The sequence below is a fragment of the Pseudoliparis swirei genome, chromosome 6 (genome assembly GCF_029220125.1).
Source record: "Pseudoliparis swirei isolate HS2019 ecotype Mariana Trench chromosome 6, NWPU_hadal_v1, whole genome shotgun sequence".
Taxonomy (NCBI): Eukaryota; Metazoa; Chordata; class Actinopteri; order Perciformes; family Liparidae; genus Pseudoliparis; species Pseudoliparis swirei.
This window is the reverse complement of record NC_079393.1, coordinates 17,118,080-17,130,445: the sequence shown is the minus strand read 5'-3', so window position 1 is coordinate 17,130,445 and position 12,366 is coordinate 17,118,080. Positions and strand designations below refer to the sequence as shown.

Genomic DNA, 12,366 nt, shown 5'->3' with positions numbered 1-12,366 from the left:
ACATACTACTATGCTGTCTCAGTACTTGATGGAGACAGGCATAGCAAACGCAATCATCAGTGCGGTATGTTAGATTTGGTATCACTGTCTAGTATGTGCAGAGCGTTTAGCGACTTCAACGTCCCGGACATGAATCGAACATATATAAGACGTTACCAGTGAATGCTTTGACGCAAGGGACGTGTACTAAACTGTACAAGTGAGTCAACGTAATCATGTTACAACCTTCAGTTAGTGAGGTTTTATCGCAGAATTGTACTCTCATTAAAATGTAGCCAGACAGCAGCGCAGTTAGTACTAGTAGCTTGTCTAACACAAGGATCTAGCAGAGAGCGTGCTCGATGCCACTGTCTCCAGAACAGCAGAGCTATGCTCAGTGTTCTCAAGACCATATGTGTCATGCACAAAGAGACACAGTAAATGAGAAATTTCATCACATCTTTCAATTAATCCTGATGTTATTGAGTTCCTTCTGAAGTCATTACTTTTGACGTTAAATGTCCTAGAACTGTGTCCTATGATGTCACCTCTTTTGAAGTGATCTCTGATTTGATATTTGACCCTAACAGTTCATGGCTCAGATCCCATTAATTCCACGAATCCTATGTATATGTTCGTAATATTGATTGCTAGTTTGATCAAAACTGATCAGCATATGCCAGTAAGTGGCATTAAGTTCCAACAGCTCATTTGTCAATCTCAAACATTCACAATATGAGATAATACACAAATTCTTATTCGATGCTCTCTAGATGGTCTGTATGCATCGAGCTTATCTGTCTCATAGTCCACGCTTGAAGCTGGCGTTTCAGACTCTGTCAGTGCAATGATCGGATAACACTTAGTGCTAGACTTCCAGTTGGCATCAGCATAGTGCAGATTGCCAGTGATCCAGAGTTGCTTTGATTGCGAACTGTGAACGGATGAGACTAGTCCTGACTTCAGATGCGAAGTTGCAATGATCATCCTGTAGCTCAACTCTCAGCTCGATGGAACAGGTTGAGCACTGCAAGCTGAACTTCATACTCGCAATTATAAGCTGATCATTCATGTATGCCAATGTCATTTATTCAGAATGCTAGTAGTTGCAAAGCATCTTGGAAGTGCAACATTGCCATTAATTGTGAAGCTAGTCAGAGGTTCTCTGCTAGAGGTTAGTTGCCAGCAGAGTCGTGTCGCGAAGTAATGAATCCTGTAAGTCTCGATCAGCTCAATGTCATTTTAGACCAATGTAAAATGACTTTGATGTCATTTACATTGATTGACATCGTACTTACCTACAGCTATGACTGACTCATGTTTCAGATGAGGACTGAAGTATGAGGCTCCATGCACGTGCATGCAGCCATTGAGATTGCAGAAGCTGAACAGATGCAGAATGGTGATCTGACCGTGTTGATTGCATTATGTGACATCATGCAGAGAAAGCTAATCGTGCCATCATATCTGAACGACATCACAATAGCTGGCTCAGGCAGCACATTGTCTTGATGCGCTCGAGCGCGCAGACCCATGCCGCAACAGTCGCCGGTCCTGACGACAAGTAACCTGGTGATGAGACAGATCGAGAAGACAGCACTAATGACTCCTCATTATCGCAAGTGATGCAACGCTACGATAAGACATTTCAAGTTGATGAAGAGCAGAGAGGAGTCATCCTATGAACCTAGCTCAACTTCTGATCAAGTAATTCATGCTCACTTAAGTTTGAGACGGAATCCACTGTGACGAAGAACCTCGACACTGCACAAGCTTGTTCAAGAGCTCTGTCTATAACTAGAACTGCTAACAAGGAATCATACAGGATGAAGAAGTGGTCCTAAGTTGTACTCAGTTTATATATACTCATTTGTCATATGACGGAAACTCACAATCCAGTGTATAGAGCGACCACAGTGGAATCATCTAGACTCATGAGGTGAGCCACTGATCTACAGAGAGCTGCGGACAATGCAGGCCAGATGAGCGTGGAGCTCGGTCAAAGATCAATGGAGACTGATGTCGATAGTAATGGGTTCAGTGAGATCAAAGGTGCACTCGTCATCAAGGGCTACTGGAGCCTGGCACCAGATCTACAAGCAGCTCGAGATCTCAAGTTGAAGAGCTGAAGTGTAGGAATGTAAGTTTGATGCTAACTGTGAGCATGTAGATTAAGTGAAAGTTATCTGAGCGTTTGTAAGCTTTACTGAAAAATTCAGATGAAGAGTTTGCTGAGATCTGGAAGCTGAACCAACTAGTGTGTATGTGTGTAATTGACTTCGATAAAATGTGCAGTGCTGAAGCGCTATTGTGTATGATTTTAAGCTAGATTGAATATCTAGAGTGACTGTCAACCTGATCCGATGGCTTTGAGTCTAAACCTTGTCGACGAGCTCATACCATTGATGATAAAGATTTGAACTGAGCAATAGCTTGCATGTTATGTACATGATAACCTTGTGCATTGAACACTTTTAACTTGTTTGACTTTGTTATTTCTCCACAAGTATCTGCAATCCTATGTATGACATATGAATGACCGACAAGTGTGATTGAAGGATCAACTCATGATACAAGTATTTATAAGCATCTAATGTTTATCTGCTCTATTATTGTAATCATTATATATTGCATTTAACTGATTCTATTATTGTATTTCAAACAATGATACTGTACTTCTTCTGGTGTCTTTAGCGTTAATGTGATACTGAAACTGGAATGTGCTTGGCTCTGGCTGATGAAAGACTGGAAAGCGCAGTGGGGCTAAGCGTAGGTGATGTAATCTCTCTGCTGACGACTTTCGAAGCTGACATACGAAGTCGTTTACGTCAGGGCCCTGGTACAGTGGCACAGGTAGAAGTTAGAACCCATGATGAATTGACATTGAGTAAATGATACATGTTTCTAAACTTTAGCTTATTTTGCACTGTAGTTTGACCAGGCTTATCAGCCGATTTACAAACGTCAGAAAGCAAGCACTGCAACACCATAACATCAACCACAGAATTTACCCAGAGAACCTAAGAAACTGCCTCACGTAACATAAACAATAAACTTTCCTTTTCCTATTTACTGTTATCTCTGTGATGATCATCGTCTCTAGCCTGCATCAGTCTCGAGTTGAGCCACTTGGCTCATGGCCTACATGGACATGATCAGGAAATCAGTGAGAAAGTCTCTCATAAATGACAAATATTGTAATGGACATTACCTAAGTATTTTATGTATGTTTTTTTACTATTATTTACCTTCCTCAAAGAAAGGGAGCCCTGTCGTAGCATTCATCTTTCATTTTTAAACTTTAAACTGAAAGAATGGTTCAAACCTCGCAACTTGATTTGAGCCGCTCAGAAATATATTTCTAGGAGTCAGGCGACATGCTCACCAGAATACTTTTGTATGTCAATATATGCATTTTAGGTTGTTGATGTTTCGCTTAATTGTGACTGTTCACATTTGAGAGAAATGGGAAAAATGAGAATTAAAAAAGGCATAATCAATGAATAATGTGTGCGATCATATGAACCGACATACATCAAATTAAAGTTTTTAAATAAATTCATAATAAAGGTCTTTTTTTCTGATGAGTTTGCATTTTTCTTCATACCTAAAAAACGTAAGCAGCGTCGGAAAACAATATTGGTGAAATATAAAAAGATCAGTTTGGGAGTGATACCAGGTTGCAATCATGTGTTTTGAGTTAGATTGTGACTTTGATGTGTAAACAGGGTCTGGCAGGCGATGCACGCCCCTTAACCGAGTAAACCACACCTCGGTATTGTTTGTACTGCATAAAAGAAACAAAGTGCCGATTGTCAAGCCTTATAAATGGGCCGCAGGTTGTATGAATTACTTGCGATTCAATTGGCCTCACCTGAGATGTGACTCTATCACACGGTCCAGGCTCTTGTAAAAGGGCCGAGAGGTGAAATAGCCAGTCCAGTAGTGGTCTTCGCGGTCTGCGTAGGCAAAGAAGTCTCCACTAATCACTGGGTAGTCTGCAGGTCTGGAACCCTGGGCCACTCCACGTGCTTTGTAGACAGCGTTGAAGTATTCTGTGAGAGTCCCAAACTGAGCCTGGAGGAAGACACATTGATCAAAAAAAGACGTTCATCAAAACAACAGCTGTACAGGGTAAAAACAAAGAAGTTACTCATCAAAATACATGAGCCTATCATCTTACATGGCATCTTCTGAGCCAAACATAGAGCTGTGACGGACTCTTTGTTCGGTCAGCAAGTTGAAATACAATTACATGATTCATTATCACAAGAATGGTCGGACAGAAAGATACTTCTACGAGCTCAGGAACAAAAACAATGAAAAAAAACATGAAAGAAATATATTTTTTGTGATGGTAAACAAATAATGTCCTCACTTGTACGTGCATCTCTGGGTGAGAATTCATGTAGTCGAAGAGCTTCTGGTAGTTCATGAACTGCTGATCCCACTCCAGCGCCTTGTCGTAGCGGAAGTCATCTCCCAGAGGGACCAGAAGCACTTTGCTGCGGTACAGTTTGGACTTCTTGCGGTACTGATCCAGGAGCAGGTTTGCCCTGATTGAGAAAGCGAAGAAGAAAAAAAATCAGTAGATACAATGGTTGGCAACCAAATTGCCCTACTTTGTTTACGCCAGTTTTGTAGGAAATCAATATGTCCTTGGAAAGAGGATCAAATCAGCCCCGGGAGCATTTTCCATTAACCACGAAAATATGTCGACTGGAAAGTTTTTTCCAAAAACCATCTGCAGTCCATGTCGGTCTCCCACAGTTCATCCTTCCTCTGCGGCTATTGTCATTGGCGCAAGTTCAAGTTTAGTTTGTTTGCAAGGGGCCAATACAAGGAACATCCAGAGCTTGTGTGTGTGTGTGTGTGTGTGTGTGTGTGTGTGTGTGTGTGTGTGTGTGTGTGTGTCTGTGTGTGTGTGTGTGCGTAGCTGGAGCCAAACTACAAAACTTCAGACACAAGTAAGAACATTTAAGTATGTAGACCTCATAGCCCGACTAATGCTTCGGAGACCAATACACACACACATAGCAAACGAAATAAGAAAACAAATACTTGTACATTGTTTCCTAAACTTAGATTTAGTCTAGTTCTTGATACAAACAGAGCAGTTTTACAGCTGAAAATATAACTGTCAGCAGAGTAGGCTAGGCCTACAGAATAGTTGCTGCTTTTGCTTAATTAATGACTGATATTTAAAAAACTTGTAAATACATTTTTTACTTAACTTATCACCTCTAATGGACGCCAATAATCAATTGCTAATATAGTGTAGCTCTAACAGGCATCCTAAAATGTGTTCTGAGACGCCGTCTGGATCGATCACTCCCACCCTGTAACTTGCCCAAAGTGAGAGACTCAACACCGCGCATGCCTCACCTCTCCGCGACATTGGCATCCACCACAGGTTTTGGCGGCACTTTCCAGGGGCAGTTTATCCGACCACCCGGTAACCTCTTGAAATCAAACTGGCAGCAGACCTTCGGGTCAGGCCCGCAGGTGTGAGGCACGTCGTAGCTGTAGAACGGCATCATGTGGCAAAAGATATCCGAGTTTGATCCCGTGTCTGTCAAAGCAGTGAAGTCAAAGTCAAAACATTGGCTCGAGAGACATCCATAGTCGACTGCAGCCTCAAAGGCCGGAGTCAAATACACCAATAAGGCACGTTCTGCCGAGTAAGGCCGATATTTGTGACCGTGCTCATAAACTTGCTGGCAATGTAAGTTCACAATTAAACAGTGTGCTCCGGGGACTGTCAAAAGTTATTCTGGACAAAGTTCAAAAAGCTAATGACAGCCGCAGAAAGAACCGAGTACTTCATATTGATAATATCCAACAGAGTAATATGGGAGGAGTTTTCCACTAATAACAATCAGACAGTAAATCTTTAGCAGATGTCAAATTTATTGAGAAATAAAACTCTTCTGAGGCTTTCGCCCACTGGTTGTTCTTCCCAAACGTCCTTCACTTTACAAGGCCATTACAAGTGGCGTGACTCATCCTGCAATGAGCATCGCTGGCTCTGGTCCACTCACCCCAGGCCTGCCTCCACATAAACTCCAAGCTGCGCGTGGAGGCAAAGTGTTTTTTGATGGAGTAGTGGACCCTCTGAATGAGCATGCTGGTCAGGTTGGCCCTCTTCAGCAGATAGGCCATGGTAGCACTGTGACCAAAAGGGTCTACCGCCCACCCGCTGCGTGGAGTAATACCTGTGAGAGTAAGCAAGAAGCAAGGAGCTCAGGTTTATGTTCAGATAAAGGAAGAATGCATCCTTTAGAAAGTAATTCTCCTCAGGGAGCACTTAAAAGTAGCCCAGAGTATGTTATCACCCACTGACTCAGAGGCTACACCTGCTGCATGTGGGATGACAAGTTTAAGATTAGGCCATCAAACCGTGAGACACATGGCATCATTTTAACTTTAAAATGTGCTGAAAAGAATTGGGGTGACGAAAAAGGTCAAACATTTCACTGAGCGAGGAAAGGACACATTTAACCATCATTCGTCTGAATATGTTCTAAAAGGTTCAAGCAGGGAATCATTTTTAGATTGTGTACCGAGATTTCTCTCCATCCACTGATGTCCTTCAATGAGCTGGTCTATCATGGCAAAGTAGTGAACGTTGGCTTCATCCGTCATAACCCAGCCTCCTGTGACAATCTCTAGCTGCCCTCCAAGGATCAGTCTGTTGAACAGAGAGGATTAAGAAAGCAAGGCGAGGATAATCCGGCCCGTCGGGTGTAGGGTTGGGTTTCCAATACAACCGGTATTACCCGGACCGAAACGCAACGCACATTTCGGTGCTTCTTTCCGGTGCCTGAGCCGATTGAAATTGAAAAAAACTATTGTTGTGAACTTCTCTGGTGACTCCGCCCTGTCAGCAGGTTACGATAGCCTATCATATTTAACGTTGACAGCGGAGGCATGGCCGTGTGTGATTACGTGAACCCGTGTCGAGCACACCAGCGTCAGGCTGGGCGCGACGGGGAGACCATCACCGGTCCCCCTAAACACGGGGAGACCGATGATGACGAGCAGCCTTAACTCAGATTAGTACCGTAACGTTGACTGCAAGTTTTGCATTCATAAAAGTAGCCCAAGAAATAATAAATTAGCCATTATAACCATGTTTAAGCTACGAGCGTGACAGTCTGCTAGCAGATGTGTTGATGTACAGCGATCCCGGCTGTATACCCGGTGTTACCGGGAATATAATGACTGAGGAATAAAGACCGTGGGGCGTCACTTTGTTTCAGTGTAACTCTCGCTGTCAGAAGCAACACTTTATTTGTCACGTGTCATCTTCAGTCCCTCTGATTGGTTGTTCTCTTTGCCCATCAACACAGTGACAGGATTAACCCTATAAGGTCTGCACATGACGATACATATCACATCATATAATGGAGAACATATATTGTGTATGTTAACAGTCTGATATCCGTTGTTTGTCAGTGCTCCATGATAACGGCTTCTACAGGGAATATGGCCGAAGAGGTTTTTAATGTCCTCATTGTGCGTTTAAAAAAAAAAGAGTATCGGTTCAGGCACCGGTATCGTTTTAAAAGTACCGGTTTAGCACCGGTATCGGAAAAAACCCAAACGATACCCATCCCTAGTCGGGTGGGAGAGTCACATTAGCCAGATAACAAGCTATTTTCAGAGCAACCACATTCTGCAAGCGGTTACTGCACATAAGGCCAGTAGGAATTGAGAAATCACAACCAATTGTCAGGACTTGGGTGGGTAATTTCAAGGCAAAACTGTGTGCTTTTCTAAAGCTGTGACTCACTTGCGCATAGCCTCCTGCTTGTGTACGTCTGCGGTCTCCCACCACTTGGAGAGGAATGAAATCTCAGACCAGATGAACTTCCTGCGAGGATCCTCAGCCAGCTTCACCACCATGTTGTTCAAAATGTGTTGCGTCTGGTCTGTGAAGTACTTGTCAAAAGTCTTGATCCAACCTAACAAGACAAGAAGATAAATATGTGCAATTTAAACACCAGCAGGCAAACAGACAGCCCGTTATGTCGCTGCCAGATAGATAGGCAAGAAGAAAGGGGGCAGGTATGAGACTCAACTCTGTGGAAAAAGTGCTGCAACAGATCAAAAATAAAACTCATATTTAATTCAAGTTGAGCAGTTGCCCCTCAGAAGGCTTTTTAGCAGAGTGGTTTCAAAGGAAGTGAATAAAAAGCACTTTCTATGCACTTTTGGTGATCAACAGTGTAGACTAGCACAGTCTATAAATATCCTGTCAAATATCCATCTCATATATTGTAATCCAATATATTTCATAGAGATCCAAGTTGTACATCATTCGGCCATTATGCCGCTTAGAAATGCCACTGAAAGGGCATTTAGTGCTCGTAATCAGCTGTGAGGGGCAAGACTATTTACTGCCGTCTTTATAACATAGCATGGTTTGAGCTACTTCCCTGCATTGGATTAAAACCCTTAAAATCCCTCCTTTGCATTTAGTGAAATGAGCGGATTACCAAATGACCTGTCTGCAGTGTGAGCTGCAACACACTCGAACCATCCATTAACCCTGGGCACTGAATGCTGCATACAATCACACTAAACTAAACTTTGCCCCAGAGTTTAATCAAATGCAGCTCCAAATGACACCCGTTCCCATTATTGATGAACAGAATGTGCCGGTCTCTGCAGCCTGTCAACATTTCAACAACTGTCAGGTGAGTAAGAAAGGCTAGTTAAACAAGTGGAATGAAAATGTCAGTCTAAAATAAGATTTCAGCCAATCCCACCTATAAATAGAGTTTTCCACTGCCAATATCTTCCTCATTCCATTGTGCGTGGGGCTAAGCTGTCAATTATGTCACCATTATACTAATAATAATTATTATTATAATAAGAACAAATTAATCCAGCATTGAATGATTTCTGCATTCCATCACTAGCCTCGGGTACGGCCTCATGAGGCAATTTTAACTTCCTGAAAAAAAGTGTTCAGATATGCTCATGTCTGCATCTTCAGACCTTGAGACTGGTCGAGGCATTACCAGCTTTCGATAAACTTTTGCGGTGGGTGTCATTTCCTAAACTCACCTGGATCATTGTGCGAGTGGGGGACAACAAACACTTGCAGCTGTTCACCGTCCCACTCATCAGGTTCATACGTAATTTCAAAGCCCTGTTTCCAGACGCCACCATCAGGGTTGTCAAACTTGAGGATGGAGTACACATCCAGCATCTAAAATGACACGCAAAGTCATCATTTGATCACTAGACACACCCCAAAAATAAGTATGGAAATACATCTATACATATAGCAGTGATACTGTTTTGGCCAATTAGCTGCTTAGCATTTTATCTACAGGGAGAAATTAGTTTATATACCACAAACTCACCTGAACGTCTGCTTGACCATGGCTGCCTAAAGCGGGTTGGCAATCCTGGGGCTTGACCGCGAGGAAAGTGGGACGGCCATCGAAGGGTAGGACCCAGGAACCATTGGCACTTCTAAACGGCAGGTGGCCGCTGGGAGACACAGCTCCTGTGTCTGTGAGTTCCATCACAGAGTCCTTTATGTGGCTGATGATTTGGTGGTTTTCCTCCAGGAGCTGCTCCAACTGCTCTATTCGGTTTTGCAGAACTGAGATTTGGCTCTAAACCCAAGAACAAAATCATAAATCACAGCTGTATTACATCATAACACATCTCTTATCCCTACCTACATTCTGCAATGAAAACTTTCAGATTCAACCAACTTAACAAATAGCAGAATCAGATCATATCAGCCCTAAAAATATCTACACAACGAAAGGGAAATGATTGGACATGTCTATGTAAATTTGAATATTTTATTTAAATAAAAATACATATCACACCTTTAATTAAAATGTAAATATTTAGAAGAAGAATATATATAAATAATATATGTTAATTTATGATGTGTTTAACATTTGGTGTACAAAACATGTGAAGAAAAGTGCAACAACAATAACTGCAGAAAGGGCTTTCCACATAATACGCACCACCATCAAAGAAATGATTCTTACCCGTGGAAAGTTACCGCCATTCTGTCTTCTTGCATGGTCATGTTGGACTCGATCCAACATCAGATACAGTGAGAATACAGCCACACAGAAAATGGCCCCTCCACACACTGTCACCTGTTTTCTCAACTTCATCCTCCTCTGGGGATTGTCTCCTTTCCAAAGTTCAAATGTAAAAAATGACCTTTTTTCTTTCCAGGAGAGAAAAAAAAGTCCTGGAATGCAATCCTTCAAAGTGCAAAAAGAAATATGGGAGGTAACCGGCTACGCCAGTGTTAATGGTTGAGTTTCACTCCTGCGATGCCTCCAGCCTGCACTCACCATACTGGAGACCACAACGAAGGGCGCTACAGCAGTGGACAAGAGTACTAAATCAGCAATAGCTGGCTAGCAGTCTGTCAGCTTTGGCAAAACCACAGCCACCGGTGGGCTTCTTGAAAGTAGCCCTTGTGCTCAACCATCCAAGCCAATGACACTGCAGGAAAAGAAGAAGAAAAAAAACTCCACACAGAGGAGGCTCAAACAGGGAGTCTAGTGTCCATGTAACATGATGTGTGTCACAGTGGGCCGGCTTTCTGGGTCCAGTCCCCGCTTCCAAAGTACGGTCTAATCCTCCAGTACAGCCAGAGTCCCCTTTTGGTCAGTTGGCCACCGGTGCCATAACAGTTTGCCCTCTGGGCTGCGGCAGAGAAATGTAGAACAATTTGGCTCAGAGCAGCAGCCTTTTTTCTTTTCTTTTTTTATAATCAAAGCTCAAGTGCTGGAGGCAGCTCCAGGAATTTAAATGAAACAAATGTCATTCTTCTCTCAGTAGCATAGTGACAGCATATCTACCGGGGCAGCATGGGTTGTGTGTCTGTCCTCGATCACAATTGCCAAGTTGAAATCACGTCAGAGGGTCTTCTTCAGCTGTTTAGGAAAATGTTCTGATTAATAGAGCATGCAAAAAAATATGTATTCAGCCTCCAGAGAGGAACTGTCACAAAAAGCCCAAGTGATAGGAAACTGTGTAGGAGAGACACTCTTCTACACATCTGACAAGTGAACAAGGAGACTAGACGACCACAGTGGCACAGCACTAATAGGTGCTCTCGCATCCCTTCTGTGTGCAAATCCAACACAATCATAATCCGCTCACTTTGCAGGCTGGGACTATCTAAGCAGTGCCACAGGGGGATAATAACCTGCCACTTACACTCTCAGGCTGACTGGAAAATGGCCTCACTGTCATCAGGAAGACGAATATTTATCAGATCATCTGTGCCACGTGATGAATACATCCAACAAGAAAGGATTTGCACGTTGAGAGATGCTTGCCAGAGATAACACAACTCGAAATGGAAGTGACAATATGGGAATGCACCACAGATCCCGAGCTGCTCACATGACGGACATTAGCATGAAGGGAGACATTCCTTAATATGCACAATCCCTCCCAGTGTAAACTACCAAATGGCAATGTCACAGTGTGCTTTGGGTTATTGACTCAACGGGCGACCCCGTGACAGTTAAACTTGGGTGACTTTTAGACAGCTATCGCTGGGCAGCTAGCCAGCAGCGTTGCTCCAAACTTAACGAGCCTCGTAATTCCTGCATTAGGACATTATCCTGTGTGAACTCGGGTACGAGGAAGCCAGTTCGTGCATTTAGCTCGTTAACCTATTAGCCGCGTTAACGCCGTGTGCCCAACTTTAATAACCGCGTAACAGTCACCATATGCCATGAATATGCAGCTGAACAAGCTAGCGTTAGCCCCCAGGTGTTATTTTAGTCAGATACAACAGCAGCTCGACGAGCTTCGAGAGCCGCGACCACCTTCGCGTCGGGGCTGATCCACCCGAGTGCACCTCAGTCACAGTTGTTCTTCGGTATCCTGGGCGGCAGATTTATGTCCGACGTAACGGACGATAGCGAGTAACGCTCGATAACATTCGGACAATACGTGGCTAATATTTCCTGCATGACCACTTTCCTTTCTGAATCACGGCTAACACTTACGTACGACCTTGGGAGTCCGTCTGTTCGTGGACAAAAAGAAAAAGAGATCTAACGTTACCCATCAAACGAGAGGAGTCCGGAAGAGTGTCGAGCCCAGCGGTGCGCGAGCTCGCAGCTCCAGGCTGACAGATTACCAACTGAACCAGTTAGCCTAGCAGCTAGCACCATTGAGCTGCTGCTAGGGCTTCTGGGAAGCGACGTGATTGGCGGTCAGTGATTGGCCGACAGCGTCAACAGATTGTAGAAAAAACGCCCGTCTGTCCTGATACTCCAGAGTCCCAAATTCCAAAGGATAAGTGACGTAGGCTATAAACACATGACCTGGTGCGCACTACTCTGCTTTTTCTTGTGGTAGGCTAAAAAC

General features: G+C 43.4%; 1 protein-coding gene across 4 annotated transcripts; it reads right to left on the bottom strand.

Annotated features, from left to right (window-relative positions):
* Positions 1-3,800: 3,800 nt before the first annotated feature.
* man2a2 (mannosidase, alpha, class 2A, member 2) lies at positions 3,801-12,158 on the bottom strand. Of its 4 annotated transcripts, none has more exons than XM_056417389.1 (11): positions 12,061-12,158; positions 10,839-10,913; positions 10,008-10,683; positions 9,357-9,614; positions 9,055-9,199; positions 7,775-7,946; positions 6,543-6,670; positions 6,021-6,194; positions 5,365-5,551; positions 4,358-4,535; positions 3,801-4,056 (listed from the first exon to the last, which is right to left on the bottom strand). In XM_056417389.1, exons 3-11 carry the CDS (start codon positions 10,137-10,139, stop codon positions 3,850-3,852), a joined length of 1,581 nt encoding a protein of 526 aa, XP_056273364.1. In that variant the 5' UTR covers positions 10,140-10,683; positions 10,839-10,913; positions 12,061-12,158; the 3' UTR covers positions 3,801-3,849. The 4 variants fall into 4 exon arrangements, with proteins under 4 accessions (XP_056273364.1, XP_056273363.1, XP_056273362.1 ...); XM_056417388.1 differs by having other exon boundaries at positions 12,003-12,133; XM_056417387.1 differs by having other exon boundaries at positions 10,008-10,913.
* Between the last annotated feature and the right edge of the window lie 208 nt (positions 12,159-12,366).

Coding starts and splice junctions, on each gene's coding strand:
- man2a2 (XM_056417387.1), bottom strand. CDS start 10,139: ATGAAGTTGAGAAAACAGGTGACAGTGTGTGGAGGGGCCATTTTCTGT. Junction 9,615..10,007: donor ATGGCGGTAACTTTCCACGG/GTAAGAATCATT, acceptor TCTTGGGTTTAG/AGCCAAATCTCAGTTCTGCA. Junction 9,200..9,356: donor ATGGTCAAGCAGACGTTCAG/GTGAGTTTGTGG, acceptor GTGTCATTTTAG/ATGCTGGATGTGTACTCCAT.